The 23,476-nt window shown below is 35.8% G+C and overlaps 3 protein-coding genes across 3 annotated transcripts; 2 read left to right on the top strand and 1 right to left on the bottom strand.

The window, feature by feature from the left end:
* Window positions 1-17: 17 nt before the first annotated feature.
* Window positions 18-13,924, bottom strand: Tok (tolloid-like protein 1 tolkin). Its single transcript, XM_070672143.1, has 15 exons — window positions 12,696-13,924; window positions 7,390-7,542; window positions 6,949-7,153; window positions 6,427-6,696; window positions 4,647-5,012; window positions 4,284-4,462; window positions 3,596-3,826; window positions 3,093-3,317; window positions 2,451-2,918; window positions 2,135-2,257; window positions 1,723-2,041; window positions 1,128-1,419; window positions 757-970; window positions 309-559; window positions 18-184 (listed from the first exon to the last, which is right to left on the bottom strand). Exons 1-15 carry the CDS (start codon window positions 12,883-12,885, stop codon window positions 20-22), a joined length of 3,651 nt encoding a protein of 1,216 aa, XP_070528244.1. The 5' UTR covers window positions 12,886-13,924; the 3' UTR covers window positions 18-19.
* Window positions 13,925-14,256: 332 nt separating this feature from the next.
* On the top strand, window positions 14,257-16,254 carry LOC139112191 (methionine aminopeptidase 1). The gene is made up of 6 exons (XM_070673088.1): window positions 14,257-14,450; window positions 14,682-14,733; window positions 14,811-15,049; window positions 15,167-15,389; window positions 15,482-15,757; window positions 15,856-16,254. Exons 1-6 carry the CDS (start codon window positions 14,340-14,342, stop codon window positions 16,083-16,085), a joined length of 1,131 nt encoding a protein of 376 aa, XP_070529189.1. The 5' UTR covers window positions 14,257-14,339; the 3' UTR covers window positions 16,086-16,254.
* Window positions 16,255-17,975: 1,721 nt separating this feature from the next.
* LOC139108381 (uncharacterized) lies at window positions 17,976-21,519 on the top strand. Its single transcript, XM_070666611.1, has 5 exons — window positions 17,976-17,981; window positions 18,814-19,028; window positions 19,124-19,485; window positions 19,584-20,084; window positions 20,228-21,519. The coding sequence occupies exons 1-5, from the start codon at window positions 17,976-17,978 to the stop codon at window positions 21,130-21,132; spliced, it is 1,989 nt and encodes a 662-aa protein (XP_070522712.1). The 3' UTR covers window positions 21,133-21,519.
* The last annotated feature ends 1,957 nt before the right edge of the window (window positions 21,520-23,476 follow it).

Genomic DNA, 23,476 nt, shown 5'->3' with positions numbered 1-23,476 from the left:
AATTCGACCGAGCCATGGATCAAATATTTTCCTGATTTTCGTTATCTTCACTTCCAATATTTTCCTCGCTATCCTGTCGATCGATTGCCACGAAAATAGCTACGAAACCTTTGTTTGAAATTGTATCGTCCGTTCTGAATCTTACTAGTAGTGCCTCGTTCATAGAAATAAAATCAGTAGTATTCTATAACATATAAATTGCATTATTTCGTGCAAATAATTCTTTTTTTTTCGCACATGTATTTTTATGTTTCCACTATTTTGAGATAACGTTATTAAAAGCCTAAAGAATAGAGAAGAGTACTTACTGAGTTACCACAAAATCGACCATATGGTGGACTAGATGCGTCTAAACCTGAGAAAACTTCGACAAAATCATAGCCGCAATCAGTTTCGTATTCCAGTTGGAACGAAAGAAAAGATAAATGAACATTTTTTCCGAGTGGTGCTTCTATTACCCAATCACAGTCAGTTCTGTGATCGTAGTGATAATAACCATATTTTGCGTGTGAATATAAATGTTTGACTCTATCTGTGGCTATGAGATGACCACCACACGCTGTAACACAAATTAAAAGTTATTACACGTAAAGCTGCCTATATCATTGTTTTATACGTAATATACTACGACCTAAACTACATGTAAAAATTTTTTTTAACGGAATTTACACCTTGACGTACTTCAATATTTAATAAAACGTATCTTTGCGACAAAATTCACGACCAACGCTATACTAGAAAGAAAGCTCAAACTACCTGTGCTATGAGTAGCCAAAAAGCCTTTCCTTTGCACGGAAGCGTCACTCTTGAAGACCATGTACATTTGATTACCTGTAGCAAGAATCGGATGTGGTTCTTTGTTACCGCAAAATCTACCTAGAGTAATGCTGTCTGGTGAATCTCCATCGTAAATGTCAATGTGGTCGTATGCGCATTCTTGATGCGGTTCCATCTCGAAAACTTTAAACACCTGCGTTGATACATGTAGATATCTCATTTGTATGCTCTTTTTTATTAAAATTTTTGCCTTTCCTTATTCGATTTTTTTTAAAAAAGATATATTTATACGTAACGTGTGATAACATTATGCAAATACGTCGTAAAATAATAATAATAATTATACAAACCAATTTTATCCTATGCCCTGGCTTTGTAGTAAAGTGCCAGACGCAGTCTTTACGACCAGGATAATAATCCGGATAGTTTGGTGAAGTTATTGTCCCAACAGGCGCAGTAATTTCGTATTTGCAACCACCCTCTTTGCAATCGTGACCATTTTCGTGAAGCGTGAATCCATTATGGCAAGAACACTGATAAGAACCTATCGTATTCTTACATTCGTGTTGGCATCCACCATTGTTATTGGCACATTCGTCCATATCCGTGAAAAATACAGCGGCAAATCCTGATTTTTGGACGCTGTTCGATAAAATATGTTGCTTAGATGATAGGAATATTAATTTTCATTTTTTATTTTACAATGTCTCGATTAGGATTTCGAGCCGTTATAATTTAGTGTTAAGATTGAAGAATATTTTATTTAACATGGTAAAAAGAGAGTGCTAGCTCACACTTTTCTGATAATAAAACAAAACGCGTTCTATATCTACCGATTGTTTGAGTAAAATATTGTTAAAATAAATATGAAACATGTATGTAAGCTACCCATCTCTCTTTTTTCCTCTGATTTTCTCTTTAAGATATATGACATGTAAGTAAAACCTGTTGTCAGATGTAAATGTAATTCTCATAAAATTGCCTTCGGATGTGATAAGCGGCGGTAATCGTGCGCCACAAAATATCCCATGTTTTCTGAGAACGTCATCGCCAAGCTTACTTGCCACTTCCACAGAATCGTACTCGCATTCTTCCTGATATACATTGTTGCCTTCGAGATCGAAATGTGTAAAATTTAGAGTGATGCGATATTGAGGCGGAGCAATGACTTCCCAAACGCAATTTTTATTTCCCGGGTAAGTTTCAGGAAACGATGGACTCGTGATAGTACCATTACTGTCGTCGAAAAATCCGCCGCAAGCGTCTAGAAAAATAAAATTTTATCGTACTTGATAGTTTCGCTTTCAAGAAAAAAAAAAAAAAAAAAAATTAATAAAAAACTGTCACTTATTTTTACCTTCGCAGTGTTTGCCGTCCGAGTGTAACTCGTAACCAATTTTACAAGAACATTCGTATCCGCCGAGCGTATTGATACAATCGTGCTCGCATCCATGGTCCGTTAACATGCACTCGTCGAATTCTTAAACGTTACAAAGTATAAATAAGCATTGAAGGAAAAAAAATTAATTAATAAAAAAAAGAATGCATTATTCGTCGAGTAAGTGAGCGACTGTAACAATAGACCGCGACGCGAGATTCGCCATGTGGAGCGTTCTCCCGTGCGGTCGTTTTCGCTGTATAAATATCCTTTCGACATATCGCGTACACCTTACCTTTCATAAAAGTCGCCGAGAAACCAGCCTTTTGAACGGAACCGTCGCTGACGAACTTGACGAGCAACTTATTCCCTGTCGATTTAATATCTGGCGGTACCTTGTATCCGCAGTAAACGCCGATTAAAGGAGAATCGTTGTTGTGCCCATCGCGCACTTCCACATAATCGTACACGCAATTGTCATGGTTTTCGATCTCGAAAGATTGGAATTTCAAAGCCACTTGATAATCTTGAGGTACGGACAACTTCCACACGCACTCTTTGCTCGATTGATATTCTTCTGGATAATTAGGCGATTCCAAATGCCCTATGCCGTCTAATTCAACATCGCCGCCGCAAACGGCTTCGTAACTCGCTGTAAAACCGCGGTGGCCACTTTGCCTGCTGGATGTCACATATGTCACCAGCATACGACTTCCACTTGACACTATTGGCTCGTGCATTTTGCCACTGCCGCAATATCGACCTGAATTACATAAATGCGGCACATTTAAACGAATTATATACAATTATAAAATTGCTGCGCTTTGATCTTAACAAGTGAGTTTATAGTTAGCAGGAAACAGCGCGGTAATCAACCGAAATTGTCACACTCGAGCGTTTCACGCTTAATCTCCGTTAAATATAAATATATTTTTACCTAATACTCTGCTCTTATACCAATACCCGTCTCGAATCTCGAGATAGTCACTGCGACAATAATCACTTTTAAAAATGTCGAGAGACGTGACATTTAATACGATACGTTCCCCATGTGTTGCCGTAATTCTCCATTCGCATCGTTCTCCATCGACAGACGGAGAATTATTCGGATGATTCGGCGATCCGAAACTACCACTATTCTCTTGAAAAGTTCTGCCGCACTCTGTAAAAATTTTTATTCTTTAACACATGTGTTTGACGCACCAAAGCAAAAATATTTTAATATTTCACATTTAATTATTATTTTTATTATATTATACTATACAACACTATAGGTATATTTAGTATTGTTGATTAAAAAATCGATAAAAAAAAAAAGAACTACGAATAGTTGACTCTCAAGTTTCTTCTTTTTATAAGATAATATTTAACTGTTATATTTAATCAATTTTATAATTCCAACAATAATACTCGAGACTTTATGTTGCGTTAAATTCTTACTGTGACACTTGTACAAGAGATTCGTCTGTGCGATATCGCCTTCGCTCAATCGAATTCTTTGTCCAATCTCGGGTCTCTTTTTTCCGTGAGTTTCCATAGGTAAGATCGTGTCTAGATAAGTGCCTTTCGAAAAGGTATTTTTTGCGTAATGCATAATAGAATCGTAATCATAGGGCAATCCGAGTGAGTTGACTTCTTCCTCCGTCAACTTGTTGAAATTGTATTCTTGACCTGCAATAAAATAATTAGTTAATTATATATCGTGCATACGTTAACTTTCTTATTGAAAGAATAAAAAAATCCATTCGATAATGATTTAAAGAAACACATAAGATAAGTGAATAAGTAATGAATAACGCAAATACGCTACAACGGTGGTCTAATTACAATTATAACTTTGGTTTAATAAAAGAAATCTATTCAAAAATGTAGGTACGTAAAGACCGATTCTAGATCATACGACCGTCACAATGTAGAAAAGACCCTAAAACAGAACGAGATGTATTTAATGATATCTTTTATATACTTTTGATCAGAGATCTCTGTATCATTTCCTATTTGGGGAAAAAAGTATTTAAATTATCAGAGAATTTCTCTAACTCAGGATTGACTAACTGAATTAGAATATTGGATTTTTATCTTAACTTAACATTATTGACATACTTTTGAATTATCGCACATCACTTACCGCTCATGATATTATCGCGAATGATTTGTACATGACGGTCACGATCCGGTCGGGTATGTTCGTGCCAAAATCCAACAACATGACCCAATTCGTGTACCACTATGCCAAACTTGTCACAATTTTTCCCAATGCTAATAGCCTGGGGTCCATTACCTCTCTTCCCGACGAAAGAACAGCATCTGTCGAGCAAAGTTTACTATATATTGTCACACACATACCCATACTTGAACTATAATTTTTAATATTTTTCCATTTTTATGTATATCCTTTTTTTAAATAATAAAATATCTAAGGATTCAAGTACCTCACACGTACGGTTACATAATTATCTTGCAAAAAAATATAAGTAATTTTTAGACTCACCCGCAAGGTCTTTCCGTGAACAAAATGTAATTAGGATGCTCTCTAGGTACCCTCTCAACAAACTTGACGCAAGTGAAATTTTCCCAATGTCTCATCGCCTGTTTGAATAAGGCCTTATGCGCGCCGGAAAAATTTCCATCGATCTCGTACGGAATTACCCCATGATCCCACACTCGTTCCTTTCTCGCAGTTGCAGCCCGGCGTAATCTACTTAGATACGTATGCCTCGTCCCGCTTTTGCTCGCCAAGTACTTTGGTTTGTGCTCTATATCGTAGAACTCAATGGAACGAAGGTGTCTGTCGTGCGCAGAAATAATTTCATCCGATCCCTCAGGAATAAGGCCATGTGTCCGTCGCTTATGGTGACTGAAAACATACATGCACGCAAAATTTGAAAGATATACATATGCACATACATATGTAAGAATAATACACAGTCTTGTAAGCGCGTATTTTTCTTTTTATAATCTCGAAATAAAAAATTACAAGGAGCAAAGCGTCATAATTACAATTAATTAAAATGTCTCGCGTATAAAGCTATTTGAAACTGTACGGACACGTAAGTATCGCGAGAAGCAAAGAAAAGTAACAGTGGAATACGTTAACGAATCCATTGGAAACCGAAGCACTTACCGTGCTTCCTCTATATACATATGTATTAAGTAGAATCCGGTGTGCTGAGCGTGTGTGTTACGGAAAGATTAGCAATCGTCGAAGCAGTGAAATAGTTTCGATGATATCATATGCGGAATGCAAACCTAAATATTTTCAATAAATTGATAATTTTCAATATTAATAATTGACTCTGACATTAATATTTATTACGAGACTGCGTAACTATTAATGTAATTCTCCCAGTCTGACGAGATTCATCGTGTCTCTCGATTTAAAAAAATTATTTTAGAGGTAATAAATCTTTTTTATCCTTTTAACGAGAAAAAAAAGCAATATAAGAAAAATAAACGCACGCGTGCAACGTCGTTGAACGTGATATTACGGCGATCTTTGTTTCGTACAGGTTGATAAAGCTTCCCGGGGGTACAACGTGCTCTGCGCGAACGTATACATATGTCAATGTGTTAATCCCGCAGGGGTGAGAACTCGAAAGGGTCGCGATATATACGCAGGGATTGGAGAGCTCACCGAACGTAGATCGAACTTTGAAACACGCTTACGAAAACGACCATGTGTTTTACGCCCTATATCCGATACTGTGAAACATGATCTCTATGGTGGTGATTCCCAAGGAAGCTTTAGAGAATTCTAGGAAGATTCTTTGCTGGACTCGCGAACGTAACAGATATGCGAATATACGAATCGGTGAAAGTTGTAGAAAGAATAGGACAAAATATGAGCGAGATTTTGTTAAATAAATTATAATAAGCCTTTCTTTTTTTTTGTTTCAAGTCAAGAGACGATACTCTTTTATACTTGCGTGTATAACAAATATAAGATAATGCGCAAACGACATATTTTGAGTTCCCAAGCGTACGCGGTATATGAAATGTCCTATGCCAATGCTGACAAGTTATTGGCAGTTCGAGAGCTGAAAATGTCCGGATATATGGGGTAGTATCGAACCCTATTTTCCAGCTTTACGACCACGACCATTATTACTGACACTGCAAAATAGCTTTCGCTAGCGGAAATGCTGTTGGCGATACTTGAAAATTGATGCGATCGTCAGTAACTAAATGAAAGACTGATAGGAACCATGCTAAATAAGAAATCGCGCGAAAAGAATTTTTTTTTTAATTACATCTGATTAGGTTTTTTTTACCTTTTGCGATGATAACGTTGACGTCGTCGATTAACAATACTTTGCGTACTCATTTCGGGCTGCGTACCAAAAATTTCCTTAACATCTTTTGAATATATGTGGTCAACATATTTTTTATTCCTGAGAGTAGAAGTTGAAAATTCGACAGGTATATCGTCGCTCGATTGTGTAGCTGTCATCGATCTCGACGTCCAAGTCTTTCTGGAAAACTGTCGATGAACTCGTTGTTCGGAATGTTTTTTCTTCGAAGCGTGGGTCGAGGATTCCAACCTGATAGGCACAAAATTATAATAGGTATAACTGTTGATCAGTATGAGTTTTTTTTTTTTCTTCTTTTTTTTATTTTTTTTAATATGCTGTTACTATACTTAATTATAAATAAAAAAATCAGAAATACGCATCCATTAAGTATTTAAGAACAATGCTAAATTACACATGTTTCATTTAATTATTTTTTTATGCCGTAAAAACGCGTATAGTAATTATATTATAGTATATTTATCGTATCATTTATCGTAATACCTGAATTCAAGACCTTCGTCTTTCATAACGGGATTAGTATCATCGTTTCTAGCACTAAAGCTGAAACCATCGTCGGATTCATCACCCGTGCTATATTGGTTGAGATCTATTGTAATAGGCTCCGATTTCTCTCGACTGACCATCTGATCGTGCTCGTGAAGCATCTGTTTCTTAGCATCTTGCTCGCTTCTAAACTGGAGAAGCTCTGAAATAAGCAGTTTTATTTCTTCAAATTAGACGCAAAAACTAGAAAAAAAATTTGCTTTTTTCCAATAAACATAAATGCAATTATAAATAAATACCTACAATAAATTATTACAGTAAACACATGTACACCTAATTAAATAATTCAATAATATTCTTATTTATAATTATCAATAACATGCTGTAACCATTTTTAATAAAGACAACGCTTTTCATATTTTGAATTACATTATTTACCTGTGAGACCTTCCTCTTCTACCTGTAAGCCTTCTTTTAATATTTCTTCTCTATACTTTTTTAATTCTTCCAAATAGCTCTTATTTAATTTTTGTTCCTGCCATTCTGTGTCATATTTAATATTGGGCAGAGCAATGTCACCGAGAAAGCCACCTAAAATTAATATATATATATGTATGTATGTATATATATATATATATATATATATGTATGTATGTATATATATATATATATATATATATATATATATATATATATATATATATATACACATATGTATAATACATGTAATAAATTGGAATTCTTCCAATCCACGATGTCGTATGCCTCTATACACATCTCTGCGTACGTTGGCGCCCGATTCGGTTAATTAATTAGTTGCTAATGTATGTATGTATGTATGTATGTATGTATGTATGTATGCACGCACGACACGCACGCACGCACCACACGTACAATTATATCTCAGCGAGTATTAACAAAGTTTATATCGATAAACATTCGCTGTAACATGTATCTATTAATTATAGTTTCATAGCAGCAAATTAAAAATTATTATTTATATATATATATATATAATGTTATTAATATCGATTTTAAACTGCATTATGTGAAAAAGATACGCGTTACGATTTCTCTTTATAGAATTACAAGTGCGGCCCTGCACAGCTTCCGTACACAAATGCATGTATATACACGATGCAGTCGGTTACAAACCACATAATGCCAAACCCTTGTCCGTTTCGAATCGGTGATTTCGTGCCATTCAAGCGGGAGAACCGTCCGAATGTTCGCATAAAATAATTTCATCGATACCTCGCATATCCATTGCAAATAATAAATAATCATCGATTAAACTATTCTTTCGAATTCTCGTGATATAATATACGTAATGTATGCAAATACATATGAGGGTGTGCACGTACGTACGTGTACACATCTATACGTATAATTTATCCATTTAATTTATGATACCTTACGATTGCCTCACGTAGAATTATTTGTTTTATCTTTAATTATTAAAATAAAAGAATGCGCTCAGAATAATAATTAAAAATTGCAAGGTCGTTTTTTGTCTTATTAAAGAAAAAAATTTTTTTTTTTTCCCCCAAGAAGAAACTTGAAATAAAAGAAAGAATGGAGATAATATCCACGATGCTATCGTTCTGCCGCGAAATCATGGCAGAGAGCCAATCGTAATGTCGGAACTGTTCCAATCTCCGAATCGATCAGAGAAGCCTCCTTTTTCATTTCCAGGGCATTTGCAAAAGCACACGAGGTATGAGATAGAAATAGTAAAAGTAGATAGGATAAATAGAGAGAGAAAGAGAAAGAAAAAAATGAGATTAACCATTTTTAAAAGCAAAGCAGACTAGAACTTGGCTAGCTGAAAAGATTTTGATTCTCGCACTGAATTACGACAGCCAAACAATTAAACAATAAATTTTAATCAATTGTTACCTAGCAATTACGCCAATTTTAAACTGTATCTCGTTCGATATCATTTTAATATCGCGTAATAATAACTTATCGTTCCGGTAAACAATTTTAATACAATAAAAAAAAAACAATTTTAAGATATTTATAATATTCAATAAAACGATCGCTTGCGAAAATAATCCGTTTTCATCTTTCAGAAACATTTCCTTTTCCGTAATACGTCGTGATATAATTTCTACATTTCGTACCCCATAACATATCGAGCTTACACGTTCTGGTGCGGCGGAAGAAAGGGATTGTAAATCTTAAATTATTTTAACATTAACGATTTAATATAACTAGCAGCGAAACACCCTACTTGCCACAAAATGTTAACGAGACACAGCAATGATGAATGAAAAAGTTAACCATTCTCATTATCGTTAACTTTCCGACTCTTATTGTAGTGTATCAGCACGCATGTATTACTACATATGTTCACGGATTACGTGGGTATATGTACGAGTATGTGCTGTATTGATTCGAATGGAGAAACCTCTCGCATCGCGGCGAGTTTCTATCGTGTCGGATTAAACGCTCACGTACACTACTAACGTCATAACTTTGTATTTGCTTTTACGTTCTTTTCTTTTTTCTTTCATCATTCTGTGTCCACCAATATCTTGATACAGTTATTAAAACTAATTTTCTTTGACGGGGGAGGAAAGTTGACTTTAAATTTGCATTATTTATTAATCAAGCTCTCTGTTAATTTACCTTAGCATTTTAAAAGTTAACCGCCCGGCTGTCTCTTTCATGTCGTAATAGCCAATCATTTCTCGATTAAACTTTTTTTTTTTTTTTTTTCCTGAGTTTATAATTATTTAATCAAAGATTTTTTTCAATACGCACATCTTTGGTACACGCGATGCTCTGTACCGTTAATAACTCTGCTGTAAACTGTTTGCGAGTATGCAGCTTCCAACATTAATCTAGCTACGAAGATAATCTATTTATTAGAAATTATTAAAAGACAATTTTTCTTGAGGCAACTACCTCTCCATTACATGTTGCGAGTGATAATACGCTCGTATTAATGATTCATTGTGTTGATGACATTTCTCAATAATGCTATTTTTATCCGGAATCAACGGCCGTGATAATAACCGCTTGAGGAATTCATCTCGATTGTAATAAAAAGTATCATTGACAAGTATTTCTAGTTGGTATCTTTCTATCCTTCTTTTACTATTCTTCCATAGTCTGTCTTTCACCCTAGTGAATATTCGATCTAATCCCGAAGAATAAATCTTCATCACGTTTGGCTTCTGCGTCCCTTTTTCATTTCCTGAGTTTGATTCGATCAAATGCCGTAGTTTCACGTTCATTCATAAAATGTGCATAATAATTTTATTTTTGTAAAGCTTCTAAAAATGTTGAAAAAAAAAGAAGATAAATTAAAAAGAAAAAAAAATTTCCTGATATTTGAATGTACAGAAACATATAATCCTGATTAAAGAAATAGTTGAAAAGTTACATGTGCATATGCGTAGGCGCTTGTAAAGATAAGCGAGTAATACCGTGATAACATCGTACGTTTCTTAATTATAAAAATCCCGAGTATAACGGAGTTAAATCAGATGTTCGATAAGTGAATATATCTAATGCATTTAATTATAAATAATTATATTATATATGTTAAGACTTTATGTATTACTTAATCTTAAGCACAATAAATATTGTATATTAGAACAATTATCAAATCTGTCAACTCTTATCACGCTTGAAACTTGAGTAATGGTATGAGTAAATATTGTTCTAAGTAAATGGTAAGACATGAAAATCTTGTTTCCTCGACTGAAATTAAAGAAAAAGCCTCGCAAGCTGCGTGGCGGAGACGTATCGAAGGTTGAAAGGTTATCCTACGATGTGATAATCGAGCAAACAGAAGGAAAGCAAGGCGAATGGCATACCACATTCCAGCTTAACCGCAAGAAGATCGAAGCAAATCGATTCGCATTGATTTAAATCCTTATTCTATCAAGCCCTTGCAAATTTAATTTTATCACCCAGCATTTTGCGGAAGGATTATTTTTCTTTTTAAACATAAACGTGAAAGAAAAATTATTTTACTACAGTTTCTCGCGATGAGCATACTTACTTATAGTTTCCCCTGATCATAATTTTTAACATTAATAAAAAAATATCACAAAATTATTTCAACTTTAAAGAAACTCATGTATTTGTTTTATGAAACGTGCGTTATACGCGGTTTGTTCGATAGTTAGATATTAATCATTAGACATAGATGTAATTTTACACCTTGCAATGCGAAACTGTTGGCGTTGTTTGACGTGATGTTTCGATATTACTATCACGTTGTACAAAATGCATATGTAGGTAAAAATTGCCTCACGATTCCGCACGTACGAATGATTGGCATTATACGATTGTGCTAATCTCTTATCCTCAGCTGCGATCCGAACAATTTTAATTACCCATTTGTATAATAATGTAACAAAAAGATTTTATTATTTTATTATCCGTCGCATTGACATTAATTATCTCGGCCACAAATATCTTTAGCAAATTTAAATTTGTAGAATGTGTTTTCTAAAGCACGTATATACCACATTTGTCGTCTATTTAGATCTTTATCGGTCTTTTAATTTAGAAAGAAAAATAATTAGGGCGTAAGCAAGTATATCAGACTGCAAATAGGCGAGAAAAAGATAGGAAGAAAGAAGAGAGAGAGAGAGAGAAAGAGAGCGAGTGAGAATAGAGGGAAGGAGAGGAAGACAAAAGAGATAGCAAAAGAGTACAAAGAACGAACGCAGAGGAAAAGGATAAATCATTATATATGTCTCGTGCAGATAAAAATTTAATATAAAGCAACACAAAACTAGCTTTTGAGCGAAGAAGCGTTTAAAAAGCATATATTTTTATCCTAATTAAATATCATTTATGGAAATTTTTTTTTTTGCAGATAAAACGCAAATGTATGCTTTTAAATTAATTTCACTTGAAAAATATTTCCAAATATTCAGATTTGGTCAAATAAATATTAATGAGAAAATATATTCGGAAAAAATTAATTGTTTGAACGTTAAAAAAAAAAAAAAAATTAGAACAATTTATAGACGAGCTACATTAAAACTTATCGAGCGTATTTTTAAACAAGAAATTATCACGTGTGATAACGGAACTTGACGTGCAATCGAGAGAAGAAAGGAGAAGACATGTTCCAGAAAGCATAAGCTAGGAAAGCATTATGAAATCGCGAGACCGCGATCTCGATGGTTTCTTTTCCGAGCTATAAACCAACCGACTTTTTCTAGAGTAACTTAGAAAAGAGTACGATATGCTTTTTCCTAATTAAGAAGACTTTTTCCCATTAACAAGATATTAATAATATTTGGTGGGTATAGCACGCTGATAATCATAGAAAATTTCTCCAAGTTCTTACGTATGAATAATTGAAGTGAGAAAATTTTGTTAATGTGATAAATTACTTTGTGATGTGTGCGTGAATGTCGCATATTAAAATCGCAACTGTAACTTCAGTGACCACTAATTAAATAGTATATAATTTGTAAATATTATATTGTGGAAAATCCACAATTCTGTTTAAAAGAAAATTGTCTTCTTTTCTTAATAGTTAAAAATGTTGCTTCTTATTAAATGTCAAATCGACAGTCTGCACTTGAGGCAATTGCAAACTAATTATTTCAATTATCTAATATATAAACAAGGCGAGTCTATAAAGCTCTAAGAAAAGAAAGCCGAAAACTATTTATTTCAAAACAATTAATGTCCCATTAAAAAAATAAAATAATTAAAAATAAAAACTAGCTTTTAATTTTTATTTGTTATTTTTGGTAACTTACCTGCCTTGCAAATATCAATGTCCAGATCTCCAGTGATGATGTGTGGGAACTTGGTGTTGAGTAGGTCCTCAACGGAAAACTTGTGTCGGCGTTTGCCACGCTCATTCTCATCAGTGTCATTTTCAACAGCTCGGCAATCGACAATCTTGACCAGCAAGTTGACGATTGCGAGTATCAGGAGTAGCCTCATCTCGCGAGAGATTATCGAGTGAAATATCGATACAATGATAACGGGAGCGGTAGTAATGAAGGAGACGACGACGATAACAACGACGGTAACGATAACGATAACGACCACGACCACGACCACGACGACGACGACGACGACGGCGACGACGACGACGACGACGACGACGACGACGTCGATGATAACGACGTCGACGACGACGTCGACGTCGACGACGGCGGCGGCGGTGGCGGCGGTGGCAACGACGGCGACGGCGACGACGGCGACGACGACGACGACGACGACGACAAGAATAGTCTTTCGAATTCCAGTTGAGTCATAACAAACCAAACGTGCTTTAATGCTCGCGCGTATACATTTCGCGTACCGAACAAAGGGATCCAAATATGATATTTAATACAAATGTAACGTTTATCTCCCGGCTTGAGCAAGTCATTGATCACATGAGCGTGTCACACGTTTTCATCTAACTATGACACGTGAAAATGTTGAAGTTATAGAACAGGGTGAAAGAATTATATGCAATGTACACACGGAAATACGTGACGCGTCGAATCCCACGCGTTAATCCCGAGCGTGCAATTAGGCCAGTTAATGAGCAATCAAAATTCACGTTACGATTCGCCAGACAGAGCGAACGGCAATCGTCCTTACGTGGAGAACGTGGAGAACAGACTGATCCGTATCCCTCGCGGCAGACACGAAAGCGTCATTCGAAAGCGCGCGCTCGTACCGCTGTTAAGTCGAGAGAGGGATGAGATTGAGAAGGAAGGGGGACATACATACTGGGCGTAGGTGTGCGTGGGTGTGTGGGTGTCCAGAGGGAATGCCAACCAGTCCCCTCCTCGTAGAGTAACTGCACGAGGGTGGCCGAGACACTGACCGAGCTTCCGCGCTTCGAGGAACAGGACCCGCATGAAGACCATGGCCGGACCCGGTTTGAGCAATAAATATATGCGAGCTTAGATAACGTTAATTAAATTATGTCTTACGCACGATTATTGCCCGAGTAAAACGGAACAAACGACTAGCGTTACCGCTTGCATCGTCTACGGAAACAATTGAATGCCTTGAATTGTTTAAACGTCATTGCAAAACGCAAGTACGCGCGCGCACGCGCAAATTTTGGTTCAAATATACGCGAGAGTTCCTAGCTTCGTTGTAATAATCACGAGTGCCGCGTACCTTGATTAAAAAAGCGTGTAGAATCGCGTTTGATCCTCTGCTCTCTCTCAGAACACATGTACTTGATACGTTGCACGACATTTTCTAATGGTCAAGCATTTCATTATGTCAACTGTTTCCGCCGGCAGTGCTATCTTTGATCGACATTAGGAAGCTCGCGTTACACGTTACCCAATGGTAATGACATTGCCGATATTACCATCACCTCGAATTAGGTTAGGCTTGTTTCTACGCTACATCACGTTAGACAAGTGGGACGAAATTAATTGATAATGTCGATAGCACTTGGAATATGCGAGACCCCAGGGTGTAACGCTACCGCGAGCTTGCAATGTCCAACTTGTTTGAAAATCGGTATCCAAGGTTCATATTTCTGCAGCCAAGTAAGACACGTTAATAACGTCGCTCCTTTATTCCGTTAATCTTGGCATTTCGCCTGAATTTCACTTCATTGCCGTAGTGCTTTTATTAGCGTGGATATTAATTTGTTTTTTTTTTAAGTACTTCACCGAGTCTTTGCTTTCAAATAATTAGCGTCTATCGAATGATGTGTTGTATATGTATATGTATATAAATTAAACGATTTAATTGTTATGCTATTGTAACTTTTCTAGGATTGTTTCAAAAGTAGTTGGAAAACGCATAAAGTTATTCATCAACTGGCAAGTGAGTATTTTGCGTGTATACTTTTTACGCTGTTCTATTAATTTTAACGTGCAACACATGCATTTGTACTTAATCAGAGGGAGAAAATGGAAATAAAGTTTCCGACGCTTATAATCCTTGGCCAACTTATAACTATACCGGAAAATTACGACCGTATAAAAAAGAACAACGTAGAGAGGTTCCCGAGCGTATTGCTCGGCCTGACTATGCCTTACATCCAGCTGGGATACCGGTCAGTGAACAAGCCGTAAAAGGTTCTGGGCAGATAAAAATTCTTGACGACGAAGAAATTGAAGGCATGAGAGTCGCATGCAAGGTATCACGCGATATATATACGCACACCCACATATAGCACATGTAGAAAATATACAAAATATTTTGTCTTATTTTCTTTTGTTTGCAAACTTTTAATTTGAAATTTAATTTTAATTAGCTTGGTCGAGAAGTCTTAGATGAAGCTGCAAAGACATGCGACGTTGGCGTTACAACGGCTGAAATTGATAGAGTCGTGCACGAAGCTTGTATCGAAAGAGATTGCTATCCATCGCCGTTAAATTACTATCAATTTCCTGCCAGCTGTTGTACTTCTGTCAATGAAGTGATTTGTCACGGTATACCTGATACTCGACCGTTGCAGGATGGCGATATTTGTAATGGTATTAATTTGTCAATGTTAATTGTATCGTAAGTCATTTATGCTCTTTTTTAAACACTAGAAATATTATTACATCTGACTATTTTTTCGTAGTGGACGTAACGGTGTATCATAATGGTTTCCACGGAGATTTAAACGAGACCTTTTTGGTGGGTAATGTAAAACCGGAGGTAAAAAAATTAGTGCAAGTAACATATGAGTGCTTGTCCAAGGCTATTGATATTGTAAAGCCTGGTGAGAAATACAGAGAAATCGGTAACGTCATACAGAAGCATGCTCAAGCTCACGGTTTAAGTGTGGTTCGTAGCTATTGTGGCCACGGAATTCATCGTTTATTTCATACCGCGCCGAACGTGCCACATTATGCCAGTAAGTATGCTTTTTTTTTAAACTGATTTCTATAACGAAAAATAAGAAAGTGAGCAAATTTTTTTTAATTACAAAAAAAAATCAACTTTACTTTCTAGAAAATAAAGCGGTGGGTGTCATGAAACCCGGGCATTGCTTCACAATCGAGCCAATGATATCTCAGGGTACATGGAAGGACGAAACATGGCCCGACAATTGGACTGCCGTTACATTGGATGGTCAATGGTCGGCGCAATTTGAGCATACGCTTTTAGTAACGGAAACCGGTTGTGACATTCTCACGAAACGATTTACAAATGATAGGCCATGGTTTGCAGACCATTTGTAGTAGTTTATCTACAAGTTTTACTTTCTTATAAAATTTAAAATGAATTTTGTGCGAATCAATAGGAGATTAACGTATATAACATATAAATTGCCTCATATATTTTACAAAGTGCAGTAACTTTTTGTTTTTGCAAATGTATAATAAGGAAAAAAAAAAAAAAGGAAATAAAGATCACATAATGGAGTACTTTCCAATTTTGCGTAGACATCTGTATTGCAACGCTTATCGCTATACGATTCCGAATACTAAATTTTAAATTTTGGCAAATTTTTAGAAGATGGAAGAGAATTAAAATTATAAATATCTTATAAGTAAAATTATAAATATCTCATAAACTAATAATTTGTACTTGTGAAAAATGTACTAAAATCAATTATATCTTTCAAAATTATTACTAGCCTACACATTACATTACATATACTATATTACCCTTACCAAACAATGATGCGAATATTCGAAGCAATAGTAAGTGAAATTTTTCAATCAAACCGACTTTTTTCGATTGCCCCTCAACGGGATAATTAAATATGATACAACCTCAATTCTCTTAATCGGTTGTACAGTAATAACGGAACAGCTAGCGACGTAATTAAATGTTACGCAGACAGAATGAGAGACAAAAATTCCGTTACACGAACAGCATTATAAAAAATTAAAGAAAAATTTTTCTTTTAATTTAAGATAATTCTCATATACTATAAAAACTCTATAAAAAGATATAAGTAATATATGTAGTACACGTATCTTTAAAGTCCAGAAAGTAAAGTGCAAAAATGAACGATAATCGTTTATCTATCTGTCTTGGAATAATCAATATTAATAATTTCTTGATTGCAATTAAATTACGAATTCGCACATCGACATTTACAAGCATGCACTTAGAGGATGATCTGGAATAATGTGCTCGGAAAAAAAAAAAAAAAAAAAGATTTATACATATTTATTTCTTTCGGTACCCACGTTGTTCTACGAGTATCACATTTTTTTGCTGCTTTATATATGGGTCACTGGATCGCAGACGCGTAGCAGTTTTAACCGCGCATTCAACAACTGGTATTCCCAAGCGAGTCCGGCATGGAGAATATGGAGAGAAACGTTGCGAGAGCGTGACCAAATTACGCGTTCGATCAAATCGACAGTCGTACATATTTTACGAGCGAAAACACATGGCTTGTGAGATTCTATTGAAGTGCACGCGCGTATTACACGCGCGCTCTTTATCACGTATACACGGAACTAAAGCTCTTTAAACAAATTATCAATTTGAAAAGTTCTCAGCAATTATCGCCAGCTAGGTTTATGTTCGAGACTTAATAAACCCTTAAATTAACGAAGGTTTAAAATTTCTTTTGGCCGCTAATATAAATGTTGGCAGCTGTAGATTGTTCTTTTTATATATTTTTTTTTTTTTTTTTAAGCGAGAGAATTGCGTAGAAAGATTACACAGAAATATTATATAAAATAAAATAGCACGTTATGACAGACGATAATATATATTAATATTTTACTAATGTCGCGCATTCCGGTATGAGTAACGAAATCTTGGAGCGTGAACTGCTGTGAATTGACGAGAGTAGGAGGCAAGTTTTCGTCTTGGATGACACCGTAGCGGTTCCGAGTATAAATGGAGGACAATGACCTAATTGCTTGCAGAACGCTGTTGCGCTTCCTCGATAGTCAATCGCCGTGCGCGTAATTCGTATTTAACTATTTAATTATTCAGTTATTTAATTATTCAACGAGGGTGAAACGATGTTAAACAAATTTGTTATTCTATCGTGTTCTTACATTTGAGAAAGGACGGAAGAGAAAAAAGAAGGCCGGATAATATCTCATAGCGGGAACTGCGAGCCTTGCAAGTTGCAGCGAAACAAAAGAGCATAAATTACTATGAAGGTGAGACGCATATATACTGTACAAAAATTAGACATTGTTTAATTGAAGTACTCGAACTATAAACGTAACTCGTTCAGAATGTTAGGGAAAAAAAAAAAAAAAAAAAAAAAAGCAATACTCGTGTTTTAAGATTCGCACAACCTTTTTACCGTTGATGTTGCGTGTCGATTAAAAGTTGCCTTCATTATACGAGAGATTGAGCTTAATCGGTATATCGCTATTATGCTACAACGTTTTATTACTAACGATGTGTCACGTAATGATGAATTTGACGTGACAAATTTATAACTGGTGACTGATATGATTGATTGAAATATTATTTATTATATTCTTTCGTTGTATCTTGATATTTTCTATTCTTTATTAATTAAGTATGTAATTAGTCGATTGATCCGATTAATCAATTCAGTGATTTATAATTTCCAAATATATAAATGATAAGAGATTCTCAGATAAATTTATCATTAATTATGTTATGCTTTCTTCTCGATTTTTGAGTGGCATATGTGTGCGTACGCGTACATTATTGTATACTCACTTTTCTCGTGAGCTCCAATGTGGCACAATGTTCTACATTTGTGCGCGCTAACGATTCGTAACGTAATTTTCTCTTCAATTTTACGGATATGGGTACACGCATTTGTTTCGTGATGCACGGGTGCCGCGACGCGGTCCAAAGAGCCACAAGCTGTGTGCGATATTTCGATTTCATTTGCATCTTGGAAACTAACGAGATTTAATGCAGACCTTCTCAGTTTTCTTATTAAAGTTTTTGAGAGGAAATGATACAGGAAATATATCGATTCAATACGCTGTATAAACTAAATTGTAGACAATTAGTTGGATTTGTTGGCTTCTCGCCATGTGCATCTGTATCTCCGAAGCGAAGAATAAGATTAGAAGACCTCCGCCGAACCCATTGTACGCTCCTACGCTGATATTAAACAAACCTCGGCCTATTAATCAAAGGATATCTATGGGAAATACGATTCACATCGGCGGTCGTTTACCTCATCAGAGAATACCTTACAACCATGCTAATTATAGGTAATAATTTTTAAACAAGTATTACTTTTTCTTTCACATATTTTTTTTTCTCTCTTTTCTATTACTAATTACGTTAATTTAAATCTTTATTTAAGAATTCGCCGGCCGATGTACAATGCGGTTTTGCCAACCGGCTGGAAAAATCAAATTCCGATGCGAGCAGCATCCTTAAACAACCGTCCACCAGTTTTGCCCCTACGTGTTCCCACTAAAGAATTTTATTCTGTAAACAAGATACCTGAATACAGCCCGGAATACAGACCGGAACTAGTGGCGTTGCCGTCTACTCATCGAGGGGGTGTCGACGACGACAAAGGACCTATCCATACTATTCCGGCACCCAATTTAAGCCCGGCCGACAAGCCATTAATACGATACGGTGCAGGTGCTAATTTGGAAAATGTCGTGGAACCCCCCCAATCATACTCGACGGATCTCCATTATCATCTCGCACAAAGTTAGTGTACATAAATTTATTACGTACATTCGGAATTTGACGAGATTTCCAAACTTTTTAACGCGGGTCTTTGTTCGTGGATAATTATTTTTGTACAGATCCTCGGAGGACCACTTTTGGACCAGACGCTATTAATAACGGTTTATCACCGAAGAGAGTAACGACCAACTCTATTCCGTCGCAACGTAATCAATATGAAGTTACAGAAAGCAACGACGTGACTCTAAAGGAACGCGAAACTGCCCAACCGGTCGTTTTTCCGCCGCAAGATTTGGATATGACGAAGCTGTATTCCATTATAATTAATAATCCTCAGCCTCAACCTAATGAGCTTTTTGTAAATCGCCCGGTTAACTTAGACCCGAACGTACAGCTCGGTCAGTCGAATGTGCCGATGCAAACGAATCTTCACAGTTCTTTAAACGTCGGATTTCCTCCTACCGTCATTTCGCAGACGCCGTATACCGTAATGCGACAGGACCTGCCAGTGGACCTTCACGTAGGCCATCCCGCTCCGGCAGGGCCACCGTTGTCAGCTTTAGAACTCTACAATTTACTAAATAACTTGCCGCACAACCTCGCCGAACAATATAGAACAGGTAGAGTGCACATCGTATAACGTAAAATAAATTCAACAGCGCGAAATAGACGATAAATTTCTATCTCGGTAAATTCTTCGGCGCGACGGAGTATCAATGTTAAAATTAAAATTACATTTGTACAATTATTATAATTATTTTAGATCAGCAGCACATCCTGCAGCATCAACAACCGCAGCCACAGCTCGACCCAATCCTCGAGTCAAATTCGGCAAGTTTTTCGCAGCCACAAATGCATTCTTTTAATTACGACGAACAGACTAATCAGTTGCAATTACGACAACAGCAGATTTTATCCGATAGAAATTACGCGACAGAGAGTGTTGCGGCAGATTATAATCTTAATTCAGAATCACCGTCGGACATACGCAAAGAAATAAATGACAATGTGCACTCTGACCAACAAGTTCAATATCCTATAAATGTACTTGAACAGTCTGAAAATAATCTCGATGAATACGGAGAAATTGCACGTCAGAATAATCCCGCAGCGTATTTCGATAAAGTGATGAACGACAACGGTATATCGACGAGATATTATACGACGCTTCCCAATAGAGAAGCCGCTGAAAAATTAGCCGCGTTGGCCGCTGCCGGTAACGTTAACAGTCGTCTCATCGGTCAGTTACAGAAACAACAGAAAAAAGATAAAGAGAACGACGAAACGATGCCGTTTAATCATAAGAACGATGATGGTAATGATACGATAATTCAACATAATCAGACGATACGGTTGCAGACCGATGATAATCAACAGCAAAAATATAATCAGACTAAATCAGATCAGAATATGAATATCAATTTCCATAGCCATCATAGGCAAAGTTACAGTGTAGAAAACGACGAAAAGTCACCTCTACAAATCACAGTGCCCGATGAGAATGATTACGTTACGAGCGACGAGGATCCAAATAACGTAAAGGATGATATCGGAGAAATCGAATACGAGTATGAAAATGAGAATGAGAACGAAGATGTGGAACCGATACAAACGACGCTTCACTATAATGATTCTCGCATTGAATTTGGTAGTCGTTTGCGTTCTTAAAAAATTGGAAAGTAAAAAATAACGCCGAACGTGCACATAAGGGTATTACATAATTAATTAATGACTGCTAGAACTAGAAAACCATCGTGTATATGCGTTTATGCGTCGATGTGTGTTACACGCACATGCGTTGTAAATTATTTATTTAAAGTTATTTATACTGCATATAAAAAAGACGTAAAACGCGTGCTTGTCACGTCATGCGTCTTGATTTTCACCGTGTGTTTCGTAATGTAGAGATTTTTTTTTTATTAAAAAGAAAAAAAAAGATATTTATTTCTTATCGCGCATTACCTACTCAGATAGCCAAGACACGTCAAAAGCATGTAATGCGAATATGTGCTATACATTATATTATTACGTTTACAAAATTTCAGGTAAAATTTCAATACACAGTTTTTAACTTCAACAAGTACGCGTAAAAATGCAGCAAAAAAAGCTTAATCTGTTAATAAAATTGTAGCATAAATTAAATATTATTCACGTGCATAAAAAAAAGCAGAATTTTTGTATTAAAAAAAATGCAACAGATACAGAGAGGGCACGCTGCCTTATCAGCTGTTGCAAGTAAAAATGCGGCTCTTTCTACAATTGAAGGACCGCAAATAATTAGTTATTTTCGCTAAAGATGTCTCCAAGCAATCGTAAAAACGTCCAGCTTACAAAAAGTAACAATATCCAAAATTAAATTATATTAATAAGTAAAGAATAAATTAAAAAGCGTTTAAAACTTAAAAATATTTGACAAAATTATAAGTATCTTATCATTTCAAGGTCTTCTTATAAAAAAATAATTTTTATACTATTTAGTTTTTCATATTAAAAAAAAAAGAAAAAAAAAAAGAGGTTTTTCTTTTTTTTATGGGTTCGTTTTTAAGGGGGAGGGTAATTATACGTTCGTTTTGACCCGGTTAAGCTATGTTAGATAGAAGGATTTTTCCCCAAGTTTTTCACCAAAGTGGTACCATTAAATTGTTCCTTCCGGCACTTCCCGAGCCACGCGATACTTCCACGTCGTGAAAGAAATACAGAACTACATTTTCGTTGGTGCCGGATGGTATCAGAACCGTGCAACCCACTATCACTTTCCGTATATATCGACCCCGCATGAGAAGCTATCCTATTTCGTGGCCCGTATAAGAAGAAAAGATCCGAGGGCCAGAGCCTATCGAATTTCTACTTCATAAAACTTTGTCTGCTTCAACGCAGCCGACACGCTACGATATTAAACCTCTGGCGTTCGATTTTTGCCTGGTACCGCGCGAAATTTTTTACCATTGTAAAACCGATAGACGACTCGTCAAATAATAATAATAATAATAAAAAAAAAAAAGAAATAGAGATACGCTCGTGTTACAAATCGGAATTAGAGATAAGAGATTCGTGATCTGGAAGAAGCAAACGTAACTCTTCGTTCCTCGAAAACACTCGCGGTTTTCTCGACTCGTGTAACATCCGCGGTCGGGTTAATGAAATTTTTCTCTGCTCCTCGAGAATTCTGCACTGGATGTTTATATAAGGGCACTATAAATTATTAGCTATTGTGAGAGGGAAGCGCGCTCAAATTTCTACCAACGCAACGTCGTCCATATTAAATCAGGGAACCTTGTCTCTCAAGTGCTCTTAATAGCGAGTGCAACATATTATTCCTGTAAACATGACGTGCATTTTTAGATAAGAAATAAAAATCTTTCAAGCGTAAAAAAAAAAATTAAATAACTCAGCGCTCGCGCATTTAACGATTTATTTGAATGCCCCATTGTGATCGAATATTGCGATGTAATGGAAATTTGCGTCTTATCTCGAGGCACAGGGGATATTAAATTATTCGATTGGAACACAAAGAGAAGGATCAATCAATCGACATCGCGTCTGGTAGATATCAATAACTGACCAACTAATTCCAATTTATATGTTAAACTATGATATTACGCGTTCTCATCAAAGCAGGGTAATCACGGCTGAAATAGTGCCTGAATACGATCTCAATCGTTATGTCGCGTTTCCTGGATTCAACTGCTGCAAATAAAATCGATTTAATTCGGGGTACGTACTGAAAGAAAAGTAGGACATATTTTTCGAATAACAGCTTTTCAATTTGGTTATTACGAACGTATCTTTCGTAAATTAAAATTTCTTTTTCAATATAATTAATATTTCGAAAATTTTACACTCGCCATACCAACTTTATTAAATATTCCGAGTCTTTTTTTTTTTTTTTTTAATGAAAAATTTCGTCTATAACTTTTTAATATTTTTAATCAGAAATATATTTGACTCGGCCATTTTCACTTCCATAATGATTCAATCAACTACATTGGATCGCCGAGATTAAAAGTAACTA

This window comes from Cardiocondyla obscurior, linkage group LG01, assembly GCF_019399895.1.
Source record: "Cardiocondyla obscurior isolate alpha-2009 linkage group LG01, Cobs3.1, whole genome shotgun sequence".
In the NCBI taxonomy this organism is placed as follows: Eukaryota; Metazoa; Arthropoda; class Insecta; order Hymenoptera; family Formicidae; genus Cardiocondyla; species Cardiocondyla obscurior.
This window is presented reverse-complemented; position numbering and strand designations above follow the sequence as displayed.